The 23,875-nt window shown below is 42.3% G+C and overlaps 1 protein-coding gene across 4 annotated transcripts in view; it reads right to left on the reverse strand.

Annotated features, from left to right (window-relative positions):
• The window catches only part of LOC129701605 (drebrin-like), a 160,918-nt gene that overhangs the window by 5,580 nt on the left and 131,463 nt on the right, over positions 1–23,875 (reverse strand). Inside the window, exons 8-13 of one of the 4 annotated variants that reach the window (XM_055642896.1) lie at positions 21,000–21,063; positions 19,620–19,727; positions 17,776–17,853; positions 16,190–16,304; positions 8,008–8,130; positions 3,061–3,204 (exon numbers count right to left, since the gene is read on the reverse strand). In XM_055642896.1, coding sequence (XP_055498871.1) covers positions 3,061–3,204; positions 8,008–8,130; positions 16,190–16,304; positions 17,776–17,853; positions 19,620–19,727; positions 21,000–21,063 — 632 coding nt within the window. The remainder of the gene's footprint in view (positions 1–3,060; positions 3,205–8,007; positions 8,131–16,189; positions 16,305–17,775; positions 17,854–19,619; positions 19,728–20,999; positions 21,064–23,875) is intronic. The other 3 variants (XM_055642898.1, XM_055642899.1, XM_055642900.1) reach the window with 3 other exon arrangements.

Here is a 23,875-nt window from a genome sequence, read left to right on the forward strand (position 1 = left end):
TAGATAGAACACAATTGATAGAGTCATGAAATTAAATGTAGGCATTTCTCAATTTATTTGTTTTCCCTATGATGCTATAGACCCTTTGGGTACTTGCTGCCCATCTACTCATCTGCTTACTGCTATAATAAATTGTGTGCCGCTCTCTGGCCATAGAAATGTAGTGTATCAAAATAATTATAGGTTTGGTCTCATTCCTGACCTTTTAACAGAGCCCTGAAAATGTTGCCTGTTTTATTTTGATTCTATTCCCTTGTGAAATATACAACTGAATTTATTGATCGCACTCTTGTATGCAAAGCATTCCTGATCACATCTACTTGTGTCTACATTCTCCTAGTGTTCCTTGTAGTTTTGTTTATTCACACCACAGTGCACCACTTCTATCCTCACCTTTTTGCCCATTTACACTAAATCCCATTAGCCTGCAGTTGGACCCTATCCCTCTGTGCCTTGGCTATATGCGTCCATCTAAATGCCTCTAAATACCAGCTGGCAGGATTACTTGGATATCTTTAACCTCTTCCTACTCCAATCTGAGGTTTCCACCTGCTTTAAGAAGAGTACGATCATTCCAGTCCCAAAGAAAAACAAGGTTGTGTGTATAAATAACTACCATGTGTTGGTTCTGACATCCATCATTATAAAGTGCTTTGCGAGACTGGTCATGGCTCACATCAACTACAACCTCCCAGGCAGCCAAAATCCACTACAATCCGGAAAAGGAAATTGTTAATCCCTTGAGGAGCATATTGTAGGAGTTCACTTAAGAGGGAAATAAGGATGGCAATAAAGAGTACATGAGATAGCTCTGCCAGATAAGGCAAAGGAGAATCCAAAAAGATTCTGCAAGAATATTAAGAGCAAAAATGTAATGAGGGGGAGAATAGGGTCCACTAAAGATCAACAAGGTTGCCTATGGTTAACAAGGAAGCACAGGTGCTGAGTGAGGTGTGAAATGAATATTCCTTGTTTGATTTTACCATCAAGAAAAGCATGGTTGCTGGGGAACTTGGGGGATGTTAGAAGTGATGTCTCGAGGAGAGTCCACATTACAGAAGAGGAGGTGCTGGAGATCTTAAATCACATGAAGATAGATAAATCCCTGATCATCCTGGGATATTGTAGGAATTGAGGGAAGAAATTTTACAGATATTTGCATCATTGATAGCCACTGAATAGATGCCAGAAAACTGCAGTGTGCTAATTTATGTCTTTATTTAATAAAAGCTGCGAGAAAAAACTTGGGAGCTCCAGACTAGTGAGTCTTTCATCACAGTTTGGTAAATTATTGGAGGAAATTCTGAGGGACAGGACCTACATGCTTTTGGGGCAAGGACTAGAGATAATCAACATTGCTTTGTGTGTCATTAATTTTAATTTTGAAAATGGTGACCTAAAAGATTACTGAGGGCAGTGCGGTAGATATTGAATACATGTGTTTTAGCAAGACCTTAGACAAGTTGCTGCATTGTAAGGTTGTCTGGAAGGTTTGGATCACATGGCATCCAGCGTGAGCTAGCCACTTTGAAACAAAATTAGCTTGTAGGAGTCAGATGGTGGTGGTAGAGAGTTGTTTTTTTAATCTAGAGCCCTGCTATAATGTAGTACCACAAGAATCGATGCTGCGTTCAGTGTTGTTCATTATTTACATTAACCATTTGCATATGAATGTTGGTGGCATGGTTAGAAGGCTGAAGAAGGTTTTCTACGATTACAATGGGTGTCTTGAACTAGGGATCACAGTTTAAGGTTAAGAGGGAAGTATTTTAGGACCGAGATGAGAACATTATTTTTTACACAGTGAATCTGTGGAATTCTCTGCCACAGAAGGTAGTTGAGGCCAGTTCATTGGCTATATTTAAGAGGGAGTTAGATGTGGCCCTTGTGGCTAAAGTGATCAGGGGCTATGGAGAGAATGCAGGGATGGGATACTGAGTTGGATGATCAGCCATGATCATATCGAATGGCGGTGCAGGCTTGAAGGGCTGAATGGCCTACTCCTGCACCTATTTTCTATGTTTCTATGTTGAACAAATCTGTCAGTGGGCCAAGGAATGGCAGATGAAGATTAATTCAGAGATGTTGCAGGGCAGTAAATGGTAGAATCATGCAGAATGTTTTAGAACAGAAGCCTAAAAGGGTCCTAGTACATTGTTCCCTGAAAGTGGTGACACGGGTGGACAGAGTGGCAAAGAAGGTGTTTTGCCTGCTTTTCCTCATCAGTTGGGATATTGAGTGCTGGAGTTGTGTCATTATGTGATAGATGGTGGTGACCCTAAATTTGGAGTACTGTGTATAGTTCTGGTTCTCCTGCTATAAGAAGGGTGTAGGTAAACTGGAAAGGGTGTAACAAAGATGTATGGCAATGTTTTCTGGTCTGGAGAGTTTGGGCTACAAAAAGCTGCAGGATAAGCTGGGTCACTTTTTCTCACTGCAGCGTAGGAGTTTGAGGGATGACTTTATAATGAGATACCTCTATAATCTCAAATCATGATAGGCATAGAAAATGTGAATAACAGTCTTTTGCACAGGGTTGGAAAGTCAAAAACTAGAGGGCATAGGTTAAAGGTAAGAGGGGTACACTTTCATACAGAGGAAGATGCGCATATGGAACGAGGGAGGAAGTGAGAACTATTACAATATTTATAGAACACTTGAACAGGTATACAAGAAAGATATGGGCTAGGCACAGGCAAGTAGGATTAGTTCGCTTGGTTTATATGAATGAATTGGGCTGAAGGGCTCGTTTCTGTGTTGTGTAGTTCTATGACTCTTTCCACTTGTTTTATGAGTCTTCAGCTACAAAGGAATATAAATAGATTTACAGATGTTTGACAGTTATACTATAGCAAAAGAAGAAATACCCATTAATAAGTGAAGTGGAAAACACCAGTTTTTTTTAAATCATTCTTTGGACTTTGGATTTTGCCTGATGTGAATGCATCAAACAAACTTTGGTGTTTAAACATTCAATTTACTTTATTGCTTTAAAGTACCACATACTTTGATGTTTAAACATTTAATTTGTTTTATTGATGATCCATCTTCTAATCATACCTGCATCCAGAATTAAATTTGGAAGCTCTTCCACTACAGCTTCTTCATTCTCCTCATATATTGGTGCTGCAACAATGCTTGGATCATGAGCACTGAAGGATGTTATGTCTTCCAATCTGGTTGGCTCAAATTGTGTCTGGTGGGCTGTGGACAAAAATCAATATGAAGCTAGAATAACTGCCAAATCTCAAACTTAAAAGGAAAAACTATGAAACGTAACTTGGTATTCTTAAAATATATAAACATTGCTTGGTCAGTTAGACAGAATAAGCGATCTAGAAATTTGATAATATAACCACTGGGAACTTGTGAAACGAATGAATCTTAAAATAATCAGAAAACAAACAGTTTGCCCAATAAGGAAGTTTTGATAGAGGAGTATGTGGTAGCCAAAAATATTCATGCACTCACTCAACAACAAAACTTGTAGAAGAAAAAATGACTTTTTTAGATGAGTTGTGATTAAATTTAAAAATGCTCTTTACAAATAACCTTGCAGATGATTTCACAGCCCTTATTTGTACACTATAACATGCAATGGAGAATTTAATTTCCTGAGAGGAGTCATCAGACTTTTCCACAGACATTGCCAGAAATGTTTCTTGTTAGGGACAATAATTAACCAAGGACTAAAATGACTCATTCTTTTATTTTAAAAGGGTTTTGCCTTTAATTAAGGGATTGATTAAAATGATGAATCACCTTTCTGCCCCTTGCAAAATAGTAATTCCTTCTGTACAGCCTGGACTATTGACTGTAAAAGGCTAATTTTGCTTGTCAAGTATCGGAATTGATCTACGAACATCTTTTCTTGCATTGCCAGAATCCGAATTCACCTTGAAAGATTGAAACTTTGACACAAACAGCACGCAAGGATGACAGTCAAGTGAAACTTGATATCAGAAGGTAAGACATTAGCTAAGTAGTGGATTTGCCTTTGAGGCACACAAGAGCTTACCTTTGTAGCACTCAGGAGAGATAGGAATTCAGAAAGTCAGTGGGATGGACCTTACCTTTTATTGCACAACAGAAGACAAAAGATGGAACTGCTTTTCTGGCACACAGAGAAGACGACATTGAAGCAAACAACAAAAATAGAAAATAGACACAAAAAGCTGAAGTAATTCAGGAGGTCAGGCAGCATCTCTGGAGAAAAGGAATAGGTGATTTTTCAGGTCGAGTCCCTTCTTCAGACAGAGTCAGGAGAAAGGAAAACGAGAGATATTGACGGTGATTCAGAGAGATATAGGACAAATGAATGAAAGATATGCAAAAAAGTAATGATGCACAAGGATAGATGGAATAGCCCTTGTTGGTTGTGGGCTAGGAGATAACGACTTACACAGATAATGAAACTCAACAGGATTGAGGGGAAGGACGGAGATAGAGGGGATGCAAAGGTTACTTGGAGTTAGAGAAATCAATATTCATTCCGCTGGGTTGTAAACTGAAATAGCTGAATTGTAAACAAAGATAGGAAGGCAGAACTTGCTTTCTGTGGCATGCAGGAAAAGACGAATGAACTGGTTTTCCAGTATGTGCATGCTAAGAACATGAAACTGCTTTCTAAGTGACAAGAAAGGCAGGAACATGAAACTCTTGGGGGCATGCAAGGGCTGCACAATAGTTGAAATGAGGCAGTAACACGTACAGTCAGAATCATTGGGGCAGTCGAGGATGATTTGTGGGGATGGGTAAGTTTCAAAAGAACAACATGTAAATACACAGACCACCCCGAGGACATGGAAGGGTGCAGAAGGTGATGGTGGATAGTTGTTTATTGTACTCGAGGCCTGTTACTGGTTGTGTGCCCCAAGGATCACTGCTGGGAACTTTGCTGTTTGAGGTTTATATCAACGATTTGGATGATAATGCATGAGGCATGATAAGTAACTTTGCAGATGACATAAAAGTGGATGGTATTATAGATTACAAAGATGGTTATCAAAAATTGTAGCAGGATCTTTTGATCAGTTGGGCAGGTCAGCTGAGGAATGGTTAATCGAGAGATAAGTGAAGTTGTTGCACTTTGGGAAGTCAAACTAGGGCAAAACCTTCACAGTGAATGGCAGGGTTCCTATGAGTCGTGTAGAGCAGAGGGATCTAGGAATGCAGGTGTATAGTTCCTTCAACGTAACATCACTGGTAGATGGTTGGTCAAGAAGGCTTTTGGAGTATTGGCCTTCATCAGCTATAGTATTGAGTATAAAAGTTTTAATATTACGTTACAGTTGGACAAGACATTTGTGAGGCCACATCTGGCGTATCGTGTTCACTTTTGGCCACCCTGCTATAGGTAAGGTGTTGTTGTGCTGGAAAGGGTGCAGAGAAGATTTACAAGCATGGTTTCCAGGACTTGAGAACCTGAGCAATAGGCAGAGGTTGAGCAGGCTATGAGTTTATTCCTTTAAGCACAGGAGAACAAGGGGTGATCCTTTAATGTGTATATGATCATGAGGGTAATAGATGGAGTAAGTGCACAGAGTATTTTATCCAGAGTAGAGGAATCAGAGGATATAGGTTTAAGGTGAGTGGAGAAAGATTTAATAGGAACCCGAGGGGAGACTTTTTCCACATAATGATTGGAATATGGGACGAGCTGCCAGAGGTGATAGTTGAGGCAGAGACTATCACAATATTTAAAAGACATTTGGACAAGTACACGGATAGGAAAGGTTGATAAGGACGTGGACCAATTGCAGGTAGGTAGGTAGGACAAGTGAAGATGAGGCATCTTTGTCAGCATGGGCAAGTTGGGCCGAAGGCCATGTTTCCATGCTGCATGACAGTAACTAGCGGAAAATTCCACGGAAATTGAATCCATGGGGACTTCTATATGAAAATTAGCTTTTAGAAAATTTGAACTTACCAGCCATTAATATTCCACAAGAAAACACTTTCCAGTTTGAGGGAATAAGTGAAAGTAGTACGCATACATATTTACCACAGTATTTACTGAGATGTTCTTATCAATCATTTTAACCATGCTCAATATCAAACATACAGACCGGGAGTCCTTGGAAACTTCCAAGTTGCTCCCAAATTCAATTCCTCTTCATAGGACAGTATTTATATTTGAAAGCTCGGACACTAATATCTGCTCCTAGTGAGGCTTTTGTGACATATCTGAGCCAGCTCGCTACCAATTTAGCCCCAGCACGTTTCAAAGTAACATTTAGCATAGTCAATTCAAAATCCACCCTGCTGAATTTTACTTGACATGCAATAGCACTAATATGGCTGTAAATTATGTTTAAAAAATCATTACAGTTAGATTTATTAGAAATAGCAGATTGTCTTTGAAAGGCTTAATGGAAAAAAGAAAGAACCAAAGCTATGAAACCTTGCAAGTTTTGGTCCTGTATTACATGAGCTGAAACAGCTCAATGGTTGTGACACTGGCTTTATCTATCGCATGAGGGAAATAATTAATTGTTTACACACTAAATTGAAACAGTGTCCAAAAATCTGAAATGATTAACTTTAACAAAGTCAGAAAACCTTTGTATTTCTTTACTCTGGCTAAATTTCTAACTAGATCCCAGAAATGTTAGGAGCATTCAATCTTTTGGAGCACAAGGCGAATCTACAAGACAAAATAGTTGAGTGGGTCGCCTCAGATAAAGTGCTTTCCAAGCTAAAATAGTATTATCAAAGTTTCCTTATTCATAGTCTCCTTTCCACAAGATTGTTATTGGTGTGTGAATCAGTTGCTGGCAAAGCATGAATTCATCAAAGGTAAATTGCATTCAATAACAAAGAGCAATTTGCTACAAAAGATGAGCGAGGAACAAAGGAAGCTAGATCATATAGCATCTTTCAAGCCTGGACTTCCAAAACACTTTAGAATCAATTATGTACATTTTAAACTGCCAATACTGTTGTAACAGAGAAACACAGTCAGGTAGCAATGGCAGCACTGACAAAATCAAACCTTACTCTCCAATGAAAACTAAATTCATCAATAAAAACACAAACAGGATCAGAAATAGGAACAGAAAATTCAGAGTTTTTGATAATGTTGTCAGTTTCAATACATTTTGACTTGCATATTGCAGAATTGCACCTAAATTGCCAGTGAGAAATTATACCCAGGTTTCTGCAAATTCTCATTAGAAAGTCCAAATTTAAATGGGTTCAAATGAGCCACAATAAGTAAACTATTGAGCTCAAGGAAAAGTCCAACCCATACCATCTATTTAATTTGCAAGCATAAAATGGAATCAGTGGAGAATTTAAGAACCTATAATCAGAGACGCATTTTAAGTTTTAATATGAGTTGTATATTCCCACAAAATTGTAAGATAACTAGAGAGTACAAAACCACAAATACATTGCAGTTGGAGGGAGCTTGTGTCTGATTATGAGAAGCTAACTGGTGTAGTTGGCAGAGATTTATTTAGACAGAAGTCTTGAAGAACAAAAGCAAAAGATCAAATAGACTTCGACATACCAAAGGTATGCACATATCCAATTCTGCTCAAAGCTCCAAGCTGTTGTATAATTGGTATGAATTCAGATGAGTTGGTGTGGTTGAATGAATGATAAATATCAATTAAGATTCTAGGAGAATTAACGCAATCTGGCATTGGGAGTGACATGGTCACTTGTCATCATATTTAAAAGCAATCTAAATTGCTTCTCTAAATATCTAAACATCTTGAGAACGAAGCACTGCAGTCTGCACTGACAGAGCCGCTCTCCTTCATCTGCACCTACGGGACTGCTTATGTTCAAGTCTGCTTATACTTTTCCTACGGCTCTGAACCAGGGGCATTAGAATTAAGTACAGAACTGCATCATCATTTTATAAATGCAAGGCTGTTTAATATGCTAGTTGAAAGTCTGCAGTGTATGGAAGCCCACATGAGTCTCCTTACTTTAGAAAGTGCATGCTTCTATTCCAAGAAACATGATACTCTATATTCAATTAGAAAATATACATACATGAGGGGAAATACTGGAAGGGGCTATGGTTAGCAGCAATTCGAGGGCAGAGGGATCTTGGAGGGGACCATGATCGCTCGGGCAGATTGTTCTGATTCTTAAGGAAAAGGCTGATCACTCGACCTGTGGGGAGAATGTGTCACACCAGTCAGTAACACACAACAGCAAAAAGCTAAGAGATTTAAGGGGGTAGCAAAGGGGATTGATGAGGTTTGGTAATGCAACTAATGACAGTGTAACTCATTTATTGTCATACCATTCCAGATATGTAATTGAAAGGTTCAGATTAGTAGACTATTTTTCATGCATTGCTGCAGCTGTCATTAAAAGCTTTTTGGCTAATCACATATTTGAACTATGTGACTTCATTACCAGTCACCTCATCTTCAGAAATATTACATTTGATCTGCTCCCACCTATAGCAAAAAAGTTATCGATTGTTATTTGCATCAAAATATTTTGAAACTTGCGAAGTCTTAGAAAGTTAACTTTATAATAACCTCCTTTCAGTTGTATTTTCCATGCCTCCTCTTACCCCCCCCCCCCCCCCCCCCCATGCTTCATTTACCATCAATCTTTTCCCCAGACCCATTTCCTCATGTTTTAAAACCATCTTTCCTTTACTCAACTACTTTAAATCCCCTCTGTCAATCTCATTTACTTTTACCATCCATTCATTTCCGCTCCTCTCACCCTCTGCCACCAGCTTGTTCTGCCCTCCCTTGTGCTGGTGCAATCGCACACGAGTTATTGGCTTTCCAATGTTTCCATTATTCATTCATTCATTCAGCCAATTTATTTGAACTGCTGACCAATGTACGATGGATAGTATAATAACACAGCTCCACTGCAGTAGAAATCATTATTTCCCTCCAGATAACTCATGAACATCTGTCCACAAGTGCAAGAAAATGTTCCCTTTTCGAGAAGTTACTGCCTAACTTTGAACTGATTGGGCTGTGTTTGTTAAAAAGAGATTTGTCAAAACCAGGGGGCGCCGCAGGATGGCTGCCTCGCCAACGGTTTGTCTTCATCTTTTTCATTCTGTGTTTTTAGTTTGTCGTAAAATGTATGTTTTAGCTTATCTTTAGGTTTGTATTATGTGGTTGGGGGGTGGGGGTGGGGGGGGGGAGACTTTTTTAATCTCTTTCCTCGATGGAGATGCAACTTTTTCCATGTCGTATCTCCGCCTGCACTGCGGCCTGACATTGTGGAGTTGGCAGCCTCGTGTTTTGGGACTTCTACAGCTCCAAAACCACGGTGCTTGCGGACTTTAACATCATGGATCCCCTTGCCAGGGGTCGGCCTTTGGTGCTCCACCCTGCGGGAGCTGCCGACTTTAGCATTGTGGAGCTCGTTGGGGACGTCGGGGACTCCAGGCTGCAGGAGTTTCAAACGTCCCGATACGGGAGCTTAGACCGCCCTGGCGTGGGAGCCCGGCTGCGAATGGTTTGACCCCTGATTGCGGGAGGAAAGGAGGAAAGAAGATAAGGCTTTATTGCCTTCCATCATAGCGGGGAATGTGGAGGAGCCGCTGCAGTGGATGTTTATGTCAAATTTTTATGTAGTTGTATATCTTGTTGCTTTTTTGGTGTTACTGTACGGCAAACCAAATTCCTCGTTATAATTATGATTAAATGAATATAAACAAAGAAAACCATTCTCAGCGAGATTCAGAGAAAGATAATGGATTTTCATCTCCTATCCTTTTGATCCTTCCTGCATAGTATGATCAGAGTAGCAGATAGACCACGGGTTCCTAGGAGAAATAATGCCTGACTAAACAACGGCCATAGCCTAATACATCACTTTGTCACAATATTAACTTGTGAACTAGAGTATTCAGCCTGGATTCAACTGTATACAGTATGCTCTCACCTACAGTAACAAGTACAATGGTTTGAAATGGATAAACATCCAGCATCACGAGGTTTACCAGAATGCTGCCTGGATCAGCGGGTATTAGTGGCAAGGTGAGGTTGGATTGTTTCCCCTGGAGCGCCGGAGGTTGAAGGGAGATCTGATAGGAGCATATAAAGGAGGGCAGCACGGTAGAGCTGCTAGAGCCGCTGCCTCACAGTGCCAGAGATCGATGTTCCATCCTGACCTCGGGTGCTGTCTGTGTGGAGTTTGCACATTCTCCCTGTGACCGTATGGGTTTCCTCCGGGTGATTCAGTTTCCTCAAACATGCCAAAGATGTGTGGGTTTTCAGTTTACTTGGCCTCTGTAAATCGCCCCTAGTGTGTAGGGAGTGGATGAGAAAGTGGAATAATATATAACAAATGTAAACGGGTGATTGAGTGTTGGTGTGGTGCAGCAGTAGAGTTGCTGACTTAAAGCGCCAGAGATCCAGGTTTAATCTATTGGTGCTGTCTGTACAGGGTTTGTATGTTCTCCCTGTGGCCGCGTGGGCTTTCTCTGGGCGCTTCGGTTTCCTTCCACCTTCCAAAGATTTGTAGGTTAATTGGCTCCTGTAAATTGCCTCTAGTGGGTAGGATGTTAAACTGGGATAACATAGAACTAGTGTACAGGTGATCGTTGGTCGGTACGGACTTGGTGGGCCCAAGTGCCTATTTTCACACTGTATCTTTAAACACTAAACTAAACTAACCACGTCGATATGCAGGGAATGGAGGGATGTGGAAAACATGCATGACGAGGCATTCAGCATCATAGGTAGACAAAAATGCGAGAGAAACTCAGGGGGTGAGGCAGCATCTATGGAGCGAAGGAAATAGGCAACGTTTCGGGTCGAACCCCTTCTTCAGACTGAAGAAGGGTTTTGTCCCGAAACATTGCCTATTTCCTTCGCTCCATAGATGCTGCCTCACCCGCTGAGTTTCTCCAGCATTTTTGTCTACCTTCGATTTTCCAACATCTGCAGTTCCTTCTTAAACAATAATTCAGCATCATGTTTGGCACAGACATTGTGGGCCAAAGACCTGTTCCCGTGCTGCACTGTTTTATGTTCCAACATAAATGCAGTTTGCCATCTCGAGAATTCATATTAACCTGGCTGGTGGCATACACCTGGCACAACATTCATGGTCTGCTGGACAGGATTCATAATCACCCTCCTCAGTATATGCTTCTGGGAGCTAGACTACCTGCTGAAGGTACCTCAAGGCATTGGAAAAAAATACCAAGGCCACCTCTGACAAATCATCCAAATTCACTGAAAACAATACATGAAGTAATGTCAGACACAAAATGCTGCAGTAACTCAGGCCAGGCAGCATCTCTGGAGAGAAGGAATGGGTGATGTTTTGGGTCGCAAACCTTCTTCAGACTGAGTCAGGGGAGAGGGACTCACACAAATGGTGGGTATATGGAACGAGCTGCCAGAGGAGGTAGTTGAGGCAGGGACTATCCCAACGTTTAAGAAACAGCAAGACCGGTACATGGATAGGACAGGTTTGGTTGGATATGGGCCAAACGCGAGCAGGTGGGACTAGTGTAGCTGGGACATGTTGGCCAGTGTGGGCAAGTTGGGCCGAAGGGCCTCATTCCACGCTGTATTACTCTATGCCTCTACTGTGCTACCCCTTCTTCAAAAAAATTCAACCCAATTCATGAGACACAATCTCCCATACACAAAACTTTACTAACTATCCCTAATCAGCCTTAATCACCTCATGAGGCCACTGTGGGAAGTGCGACTCTCAGCTCCCGTCTCTCCAGTACTTGTGTACCACAGACATTAGGCTTTCTAGTATAAAGATCCCATAATATTCTTTGCAACCCTTCTTAAATGGAGACATAATATGAACCACCAGCCAGCACCTCACCCATGGCAAACAATGATTCGCACAACTCAAGTCAGGGCCCTCGCAATTTCTTCTCTAGCTACCCACAGTGTCCTTAGATATATCTGATCAGGCCCTGGAAATGTATGTACAGTACCTTCATATGTCTGAGGGCATTCAGCACTTCATTGATTGTAAGATTGTCCTCAAGACATCACCATTAACTCTCCCAAGTCTTAAGGTTTAGTTTAGTTTAGTTTAGTGTCATGTCTACCAAGTTTTAGTGAAATAAGGAACTGCAGATGCTGTTTTACAAAAGAAGACACATGGTGCTGGAGTAACTCAGTGGGTCAGGCAGCATCTCTGGAGAACATGGATAGGTGAAGTTTCGGATGGAGACACTTCTTCACCAGTATCAACCTTAGTTTAGTTTAGATTATTGTCATGTGTACAGGTACAGTATCTGTCAGCTTGTGTTCTGCTCCTCCTCACTTCCAGCATTCTTCCTCTGCCCCCTACCCCCAACTTACAATCAGCCAGGAGACGGGTTCCGACCTGTAATGTCACATCTATCCATTCCCTTCATGTCGTTTTCTGTGGTTGATACAGAAGTGAAATATTCATCCATGTCCTGGGGCTCATAGAAACATAGAAAATAGGTGCAGGAGTAGGCCATTCGACCTTTTGAGCCAGCACCACCATTCAATGTGATCATGGCTGATCATCCACAATCAGTGCCCTGTTCCTGCACGTAGAGTGGCATGGTGACGTGGCGGTATAGTTGCTGCATTACAGCGCAAGAGACCCGGGTTCGATCCTGACTATGGGTGCTGTCTAAATGGAGCTTGTATGTTCTCCCCGTGACTTGCGTTGGTTTTCTCCGGGTGTTATGATTTTCTTTGAATATTTTTAATATACTCTCTTCAGATTCTCTGAAACAATATCTGCCAGATCTGTCTCAAAGGAAGGACAGGCAGGGAGAAGTTCATGAATATGGAGATAATAAAGGCTGAAGTGTGTTTACTTCAATGCAAGGAGTATTGTGGGTGAAGCTGAAGACGTTACAGCCTGGATAAGTGCTTGGAATTATGATGGCGTGGCCATTATGGAAACTTGGTTGCGAGAGGGACATGACTGGCAGCTCAATGTACCTGGGTTTTGATGCTTCAGATGAGATAGAGAGCGGGGAAAAGAGGTGGAGAAGTTGCGTTACTAATCAGGGAGAATGTTATGATAGTAGTCAGAGAGGACATTCTGGGGGGGTAGATACACTGAGGCAACATGGGTTGAGCTAAAAAATAATGAAGGGTAGGGTGGTGGATGTTGTATGCAAAGATCCTAAAGGATCTTTGGTTGTAAACATGGATGTTAGTAATGATTTTGATAAGTTCCCTTGTGGTAGGCTGATCCAGAAGATTAGGATGTATGGGATTCACGATGACTGTTGCATGGATTCAGAACTGGTTTATTTATAGAAGACAGAGGTTTGTGGTTGAGGGTTGATATTCTGGCTGGAGGTTTGTGACCAGTGTAGTTCTGCATGGATTTGTGCTGGGACCTCTGCTATTGATGATATATATAAATGACCTGGACCTAAATGTAGATGGGTTGGTGATTAGGTTGCTGACAACATTAAAATTGGAAGAGTTGCAGAAAGTGAGGAATGTAGTCAGAAGATACCGCATGATATAGACCAGATAGCACCAAGATTGTTGGGGTCACAGACAGTGAGGAAGGGTATTAAAATATACAGTGTGCTATAGATCAGCTACAGAAATGGGCAGAAAAATGGCAGATTTCAGTTTAACCTGAGGAAGTGCCTACACCCATGCATCCTCCTTTTTCCTGATCCGAGCCTCAATTTCATTTGTCATCCATGGTCCTGCCCTTCACTCTTAACAGCAATATGGATATTGTGTACTCTCATTATCACACGTTTAATTTCCGAATGTCCCCATATACCCCAAACAACTTACTCGAGTCAGCTTTTGCAAGTTCCTGTCTAATATCATCAGTCAGCCCATTTTGGAATTTTAACTGTCGACCAGCCTGTCCTTTTCCATAACTATTTTAAAGCAAATAGAACCATGATGGCTGGTCCCAACATACTTGCCTACTGTGTCCTCACCACTTGCCATTGCCCTATTTCTTAAGAGTAAGTTAACCTTTTCCCTTTCTTTTTACAAATTGCCTGAAAATAAAACACAATTGACAAATTCCACCCCATTGAAGACCTGGGATCATTGGAGTCCCGGTCTATATTTGGAAAGTTAAACTATACTGTGACAGCATAGTCTGCAATCTCCCAGCATATTTATTTCTCTAATTATCGTTGGCTATTTAGGAACCTACATCTCTAAACTAAACTATTTGGCCTATATTACAATCACAATACTTCATCAAAACGTTTGATTTGCTTCACCAAATGAGTACCTTGATTGGGTTTAATTCAGCAGCACCGTTTGTTAATAAATCGGACATGGACATTTTTAAACGTCAGGCCCCTTTTATGTTCAGTTGGGTTAATAACATCAGAAAACCAAACTGTAACGTAAATGTAAACATATGTTATAGTTTGCGGTAACTTTTCTCCCACTCAGAGTGCCCCTCTATTCTTCTAAAATATGGTACAGTCAAGTCAAGTTTATTTGTCACATACACATACGAGATGTGCAGTGTCTTGTAACTTTGTTTAATTAATAGATATAAACCTAAGTGTAGAGTAATGGACACTTGCTGCAACATGGCCTGACAGGGTTGTGTTTCTGTTCCAACCATAAACCACTACAGCAGGAAGATATTTTAGACTGGAGGCCTGTTTACCAGAACATTCATTTGTTATTTCACTTGTTAATTGTACCATTAAAATGCTCCAAGCTGTTCCCAGTAAGAAAACATATTTGGTTGATCAAGTACAGTGAACCCTCACAATTATGGATCTCTATATAAAGGATTTTTGTTACGGACAGAGGGATCCATTTGTGGTGGTGGTCGGCAGGTGACGAGCAGCGCAGGGGAAAGGTGTCGGTGGGAAGAGCGCGAGCAGTGAAACATTCTTGCAGAGCGTTGCCTTGGGCACGGGTCTGTAGCGGCTGCCACAGAGTGAGGTCCCAGGGTGTTGGATGCTGACCAGTGCGTGTCACGGTCGCCCGGTAATGGCGCAAGGCTCCCCCGCTTCCACCAGGTCACCCTACGAGCTGGTGCTTTCGGTTGCTGGAGTGGAGAGAGCGAACAGCATGAGGGTGGCCTAAGTACTGGGCCCATTCCCGATGCTCAGCGTGTTGGGCCAGTGGATCTGTGGCACCCTGCCCTGCCTGTAACTTCCCACTGGTTTAACCCCCACCTTCTCACCAACTCTCTATTTCTTCCCATCTGGCCTTAGGTTGAACATTAATATTTACCCCCTACACCTGGTTGTACTGTACAATCGGCAATAACAGACACCATCTTTCCCCATGGTCCGTTGTCAAAAGGGTTTACTGTATCAGTAAAACTTTTTCCCCCCGAGCTGTAATTCAATTTATCCATAAATGGCTCAACTTCAACCAGTTAAACTAATGCCCCTGTCCCACTTAGGAAACCTGAACGGAAACCTCTGGAGACTTTGCGCCCCACCCAAGGTTTCCGTGCGGATCCCATAGGTTTTTGTCAGTCTCCCTACCTGCTTCCACTACCTGCAACCTCCGGCAACCACCTGCAACCTCCGGGAACTGCACGGAAACCTTGGTTGGGGCGCAAAGTCTCCAGAGGTTTCCGGGACAGGGGCATAACCATTACATCCAGACTCTGGGATGAGTTATCCCAGACTCAATGACATTAGTTGGTCCAGCTGATTACATCTTCACCACTTGTCTAATTACTTAATTTCAGACAGCCAAATGCGCTTCCCCCTTTGTGTCCTGTCACTATGAGGTGTCTTCCCTCCTTTTGCAGCTGCATTATTTGATTCAATCACCATTTCTAACTTCTATCTGACATCATTCACACCACTCTACAGAACTCCCGACCACATTATTCAACATGATTAATTCCATTCCATGCTGTGGTTACTTCATAAGCCTCGCGATGTACTGTCATGATTGTTCTCAGTTACAGCCCAAGTGAAACGTTGACGTTATCTGCAACTAGGTATCATGTTAAAAACATTAATTACATTAGATTAAAATTTTACCAGTAGCATTTGGCTTTACATTATGTTGTTCAGCTCAAATCTTGATGGTGATCATCTCGCGGCAATCATTTCAACAAGCATCCAAACAGATTGTAATCTGTTTTATTTTTGCTCACATTCAAATGGATTTGATGATGGACAAAACTATTAACTCTGCCATTTCAGTGGAAGGAATTTCATGTGAATGAGAAGACAAGGGGAAAGTCAAGAAGTCAAGGAGAGGTTGATGTCATGGCAATGAGAACAACAGAGATTTTTTCCTACCTGGTTTTTGGCCTGAAAATTGTGCAGTCTCAAAACTTGTTGTCATGGCTCTTTCTCGCTGCTTAAAAAATTCCCTTGGATTTCCATCCCGCAGTGCAATAAGGGCGGCAGCTTCCTGGTGGGAGAACACATGAAAGAGTTGAGCTACTGAAGAAGGTACTTTCATACCACTGTGGGGTTTTTCCATATACATGGTTATGAAGCTTTTGCTAATCACCTTTTACGCCATGTGCCTTACTGGAGGATAAGGTGCGACATCTGGGGGTTTACATAGAGCCTAGTTTGGATACAGAGTGGAAGCAGGCCCTTCGGCCCACCAAGTCCGTGCTGACCAGCAATCCCCACACACTAACATTATCCTATACACTCTAGGGACAATCTGCAATTTTACCGTAGCTAATCAACCTACAAACCTGTACGTCTTTGGAATGTGGGAGGAAACCGGAGATCCCGGAGATTACCCAGGCACATCATGGGGAGAACATACAAACCGTGTGCAGACAGCACCTTTAGTCAGGATTGGTCGGTGGGGGCGCTGCACTGGCGGCAGCCCTGTCAGCAGCGCGTTATCGCTGCTGACATATCATTTCACTTGCACTTTTTGTGCAATGTGACAAATAAACAGTTGTATTGTATTGATATAACCCAGGTCTCTGGCGCTGTAAGGCAGCAGCTATACTGCTACGTCACCCAGCTTCACTGGAAGAATGGAGGAGCTTGGAATGGGAATCAGACAGGTGATGACTGAACCTTTGGATCACATTTATAGAATTATTGGTGAGGATCCATAAGCGGTCAGCTGGACTATTTAGTCTCCCCACCAAAAAGGCGACTACATTGTGAGCCTCAAATATGCAGCATTAGATTGGAAAAGTACAAATCGCTGCCTCACCTGGAACGGGGAGCGGGTATTTGTGGAGGCAAAGAGTGACCCAAAGCATCTTGGCAAACCTTCTCTACACCTGAACACTTGCGCCATTCATAAACCCAGATTTCATAAAAGATAATCGATCTGAAAAGAGAATTCTCCATGACAAGTGCTTCCTGTTGGTGGCAGCGCCCTGCCCCCAGTGGCTACAACGTGAGCTGCAACAACAGCCATGCAATGGGTGAAGGAGGGATCACTGGTGCACCTTGTTAGTTAGAGTTGGCGCCTGAAGCTGGAGCTGGGTAAGCGGTGTGAGCCGGGGTGGTGTCAGCAGCTCCATCCGCTATAACTGAAATCTGTTATAAAGGGATCCCTTAAAGCAAGAGTTTAAAGTAGTTTCAATTATATCATCACTTATCGCCCTGCCTCTTCCAGGACTAACACTGTAGAAAGGCTGTGTGAAGAGTTTGTTGATGCAGAATTCGCACTAGTGAAAATGAGAGGCTGGAAGTCTGAGAGAATTAGACTATCTAAACTCAGGCCGCAGCCACTGGCTAAATGCTCAGGAGTTTCTGTCAGGTCAAATCTTTTCTGGCTCAGTACTATTCCAGTACAATTATTTCTCACAATATAGCTCTGAGATTATTTTCAGTATCCCATGCACAAACCAATTTTAAACTTACGAATGAATCACATTTTGAGCACATTAAATACTCACTGCTGCTTTCTCAGCTGAATCGCTGATCTTGGATCCTCTGTTCTCTTCATCCTCTTCCATTCCCTCCTTCTGCACTTCCTATTTTGAAATGGATATTTGTTTATGAGTAGCATTTGAATATCATTGCTAAAAATCATACTGCAGCACTTTCTCCTATTGCCACATTAAATCTGGATGGATTCATGTCGATGACCAAGGGATGATTATCACCATAATGAAATGCGACGAAACATTGCTACTATCTATAAAATTAAGCATATTTTATCAGCATAGGATTAGAGCATGGATCATTATCTCAAAACATTAGACTATCTGTCATAGAGTCATGCAGCATAGAAACTGGCCCTTTCACCCAACTTGCCCACAAGGAATCAATGCCCCATCTACACTAGTCCCATCAACCTGTATTTGGCCTATATGCCTCTATACCTATCCCATCCATGTACCTGTCCAAATGTTTCTTAAATACTGTGATAGTACCTGCCTCAACTACCTCATCCAGCAACTCATTCCATACACTCACAACCATCTGTGTGAAAAAGTTATCCCTTGGGTCCCTATTAAGTTTTTACCCCCTCACCTTAAACATATGTCCTCTGGTTCTTGATTCCCCTGCTCTGGGTAAAAAACTTTGCATTTATTCTCTCAATTTCTCTCATGATCATATACACCACTATAAGATCACCCCTCATCCTCCTGCGCTCCAAGGAATAAAGTCCTGACCTGCTAAACCTCTCCCTGTAACTCAGGCCCTCAAGTCATGGCAACAACTTTATAAATCTTCTCTACATGCTTTCCAGCTTGAAAACATCTTTCCTATAACAGGGTCACCAAAACTGAACACAATACTCTAAATGTGGACTCACCAATGCCTTGTACAACTGTAAAAGAACCTCCCAACTTGTATACTCAAAACTCTGATAGATGATGGTCAATGTGGGGAAAGCCTTCCTGACCACTCTGTCTACATGTGATGCCACTTTCAAGGAACAAAGCACCTGCACTCCTAGATCCCTCTGCTCTACAGCACTCCTCAGAGCCATGCCATTCATTGTGTACGTCCTGCCCTGGTTAGACTTCCCAAAATGCAACACCTCGCACTTCTCTGTATTAAAATCCATCAACTATTCCTCCGCCCACCTGCCCAACCGATCAAGATCCTGCTGCAATTTTTCACAATCATCTTCACTATCAACAATACCACCCACTTTAGTGTCATCTGCAAACTTGCTATTCATGTCTTGTACATCCGCATCCAAATCATTGATAATTATGACATTCACAGGCCTCCAATCCAAAAAACAACCTTCACCCTGTGTTTCCTTTAATGAAGCCAATTTTCAATCCATTCAGCTGTCTCTCTTTGGATCCCATGTGATTTAACCTTCCACAGCAGCCTACCATGTGAACCTTGTCAAATGTCTTGCTGAAATTCTGTCTACAGCTCTGCTGTCATCAACCTATTTGGTCACATTTTCAAACAAGTCACGAGACACAATCTCCCACGTATAAAACCATGCTGACTATCCTTAATCAGCCCTTGTCCATATCTTATGTATATATATCTATATATATATATATATATATGTACAGTATACCTTATCCTTCAGAATCCTCTCTTGTAACCTTCCAATCACTGATGTAGTCTCACTGGCCAGTATTTCCCTGGCTTTTCCCTGCAGCCCTTCTTAAATATAAAGCACAACATTTGCCACCCTCCAGCCTTCCGGCACATAAGTATTTAATTATGACTCTTAAATCTCAGCCAGGGCACCTGCATTTCCCTCTCTAGTTTCCCACAGTGTCCTCGGATATATCTGATCAGGCCACAGAGATTTGTTTACCTTTGTACACGTTAGAACCTTCAGCACCTCTTCGATGTAATACTGACTGCCCTCAAGACACTTCCATTGACTGCCCCAAGTTCCCTGGTCCTCATGTCTTTCTCCATGCTAAAAATAGAGGAGAAATACTAATTGAGGACTTTGCCCATCTCCTGTGGCTCCACAGAGTTGACCGCTTTGATTCCCGGGGGGCTTCATTCTTGCTCTGGTTATCCTCTTAACTTTAATGTATTTATAAAATCTCTTGGGATACTGCTTAATATTATCTGCCAGAACCATCTCCAGTCCCTTTTTGCCCTCCTGATTTCCTTTTTTTGCATGCTCCTCAGTTCCCGATACTCCTCCAGGGACACGCATGATCCAAGCTTCCTATACCAGCCCCATGCCTCCTGATTAATCTTGATCAGAGCCACAATTTATCTTGTCAACCAAGCTTCCTTATGCCTTGGCCTTCACTCTAACAGAAACATGCATGCCCTGGACTCTTGTCAGCACTCTTTTAAATACATCCCAATTTCCAGACATTCCACCCCCGCAATGCCTCTACGGGCTTATGTAGCGACTCAACGCCGTACGCAGCGTCTGGATGCCGTACGCAGCGTCTTGACGGCGTACGCCTAGCGCGTGGCGTTGCGCGATGACGTCACCGCCCGGCGTGCCATTGCGAGATGACGTAACCGCCCGACACCGTGTGACGTCCAAATTCAGTCAGCCCGCCCCCTGCCCAGCTGATTGGTGAGTATGATGTCGGGACAAGCTCCAGACGGCTCCGCGGTTGGAAGTGGGACCGGCCCCGCAAGGCCGTACGCCTCAAGCCACCACGTTTGGTCGCGCTCACCGCATGCAGTTACATGCTGGTGGGACAAGCCCTTAAGCCAGTTCTGAATCCATTCGCACCAAGACACTATGAATTCCGTGCACCTTAATCTTTTGGATCAACCTACCAAGGGGGACTTTATCAAAAGCCTTACTAAAATCCAGGTAGACATCATCCTCGATACCCTCATTAATCACTTTTGTCACCTCCTCACAAACTCTCATAAATGAATAAATGAGCATACTCAATCCGTCAAAGTAATGATCTTTAAGGGTATGTGTTGGTGGCGCGGAGAATGCAAGGGCTCTTTTTGGATTGGTTTATTGAATGATACAGCTTGGAAACAGGCCCATCAGCCCACGCCGATCATCGACTATCCGTGCACATTTGTTCTAATAATTGTTAAAAACCTACAAACCTTTGCTGTACAAACTCATGAGAAGGTGTGAGAAAGATTACCAGGTCGGCTCGAAAATGCTGAGGTCAGTGAGTGTCAGGAATGAATAGTTTTGCAGCATCCAGTTACGCAGGATACTATAATGAGAAGTAGCAACCTCACTGACCTTGTTGATGTTCTGGCCCAATGCATCGTTGATTTCATTGACTTCCAAGCTTTGCAATTTTTTCCTAAAATTAGAAAATACATGTATACAAGTAATTAATTTAATGTGAAAAAGTAATTATCATGCTGAGGTGGCCTTAAAGCAGCACTAAAATAGGTCCTCATCCCATCACACCAACCAACTTTTGTAGTATATGCTTTCAATGTTATTAAACTCAGAACTAGCTTGGTCCATTGTCCTCCATTTTCACATGGTGAAATCTATAAAACCTGCAGTACAACAAAGCTAAGTTATAATTGATAGAATAATGCTGTGGACCCCAGGAAAAGTGAGTAAAATATATAAGCCGGTATTTGCCTGTTCATCAATATGAAATAGCAATTACCAATATGGAGATGGACAAATTGAACATTATTATCATTAAAATGTTGAAGGATCACGAAGGGACAAAAATAAGGATTTTTAAAGAAAGTCTAAAATATAATAAACAATACTCCATACAAAGTATCTCACACTTGCAACATTTCTTCCTTTTTAGAGAGATTACAATTTAGAAGACTTCCAAATGTTACTGATATATTAAGATTCATTATGAAATTCTAAAATTTTCATTTTATTCAATTCACTTGCTTCCGGCAACATTAAAATATCATTGAGTTTGGGTTGACTCTGGCAACTCAATGGAGTAACTAGCCTAAATTGCTTACAACAATTTAATGTTAGATCAATTTCATGTGCCCCTAGAGATTCGTAGCTCTGCCTGGACAGGGATTCCCAGTGTAAGACTACACTCGGTCAGTGTCAGCATAGCTTATTCCATCAGTTACCTAGTTCTCCAAGCTATATTTATGGAAAAGGGGTGAGAGCAGTCCCAGGAAACTAGAGGACTAGGACAGGCTTTTTTGCTCATTGCTCTTGGAGATGGCAGCTCATTGCTCTTGGAGATGGCACAGTGTTTTTTTCAAAGAAAAGATTTGATGAATGACTGCATTCATTTGGGAGAGTGTGCAATGCTATCAATGCTCACACCTACACCTGTACTGTTGCGCCACCCATGCTATAGGATGGATGTTGTTAAGCTGGAAATAGTGCAGAGAAGATTTACGAGGATGTTGCCAAGATTTGAGAGGATGAGCTACAGGGAGAGGTTGAGCAGGCCAGGATTATATTCCTTGGAATACAGGAGGATGAGGGGTGATCTTATAGTGGTGTACAAGATCATGAGGGGAATGGATACGGTGAGTGCTGTCATTTACCCAGAGTAGGGGAATCAGGAAGAAAGGATCATAGGTTTCAGGTGAAAGGTAAACATTTTAATAAGAACCTAAGGAGCAATGTTTTCACACAAATGGTGGTGGGTATATGAAACAAACTGCCAGAGGAGGTAGTTGAGGCAGGTGGTATATAATGCCTCTAGTCCAAACCCTTAACAATCTTATATGTTTCAATAAGATATCCTCTCATCCTTCTAAACTCCAGAGCATACAAGCTCAGCCACTCCATTCTCTCAGCATATGACAGTCCTGCCATCCCAGGAATTAACCTTGGCCAGGTACATGGATAAGAAAGGTTTAAAGGGAAATGGGCCAAATGCAGGCAGGTGGGTCATGTACATAGGGCATCTTGGTTGCATGGGCAAGTTGGGCCAATTGTTACTAGTGAATCCAGCCCTCTTGTTTCTATGCATACTTAAACTTCCACATGAAAAATGTGCCAGAGTTATAGGGAACTAAGTTGCAACGCCACATTGAAATAACAGCACCCCATTAACTAACACCTGCAACAATTATTATGTGTTGGGAAGCGTACAGAAAATTAACAACACCTTAGCCCTAGTGCAGAGTTTGGAGTCTATCATTTTGCTCCATGAGCGCTCCTGGGACGATGCTCAGAATTCCACCAACTTAAGGTCAGTCTGGTGGACAGGCAATTGCAAAGGAGGGACAGAAGGAGGCACCAACACTCTCTTTGTCTCCATCATGGATGCAATGAATTCCTGCCTGGTTTATCACCATTTGCAAGTCCTGTCCCAAAGCTGTCATCTAAGATTTATGCAGCTTCATTTTCTGAGCTAGTGGGTAGGATCATTACATCAAGTTGCAGTGTGTCTTTGTTCTACGCTGGATGATCAGATATAGTTCCCGGCTATCTGAAAGCTAAGGGGCACAAAGTCTGCTGGGGAATATGATGGGAATGGAGAGGTATATACTTGAACCACCTGCAGTTTGTAAATCAGATTAGATTGGGTGCAGAGGTAAAGTAAGATGACTCAGAAGTATGAGGAGAATAGCACCCATGAACGGGATGTGGGGGTCCTTGTTGATCAGTCTAGGAAAGTAAGCATGCAGGTACAGCAGGCAGTGGAGAAAGTTGGTCTTTATAACAAGAGGAGTCGAGTATAGGAGCAAAGAGGTCCTTCTGCAGTTGTACAGGGCCCTGGTGAAACCAAACCTGGAGTATTGTGTGCAGTTTTGGTCCCCTAATTTGAGGAAGGACATTCTTGCTATTGAGGGAGCGCAGCGTAGGTTTACAAGGTTAATTCGCGGGATGGCGGGACTGTCATATGCTGAGAAAATGGAGCGGCTGGGCTTGTACACTCTGGAGTTTAGAAGATGAGAGGGGATCTTATTGAAACATATAAGATTGTTAAGGGTTTGGACACGCTAGAGGCAGGAAACATGTTCCCGATGTTGGGGGGGTCCAGAACCAGGGGCCACAGTTTAAGAAAACAGTTTTTCTCATAGAGAGTTGTGAGTCTGTGGAATTCTCTGCCAAAGAGGGCGGTGGAGGCCAGTTCTCTGGATACTTTCAAGAGAGAGCTAGATAGGGCTCTTAAAGATAGCGGAGTCAGGGGATATGGGGGGAAGGGAGGAACC

Source organism: Leucoraja erinacea, chromosome 11 (assembly GCF_028641065.1).
Source record: "Leucoraja erinacea ecotype New England chromosome 11, Leri_hhj_1, whole genome shotgun sequence".
NCBI classification, from domain to species: Eukaryota; Metazoa; Chordata; class Chondrichthyes; order Rajiformes; family Rajidae; genus Leucoraja; species Leucoraja erinaceus.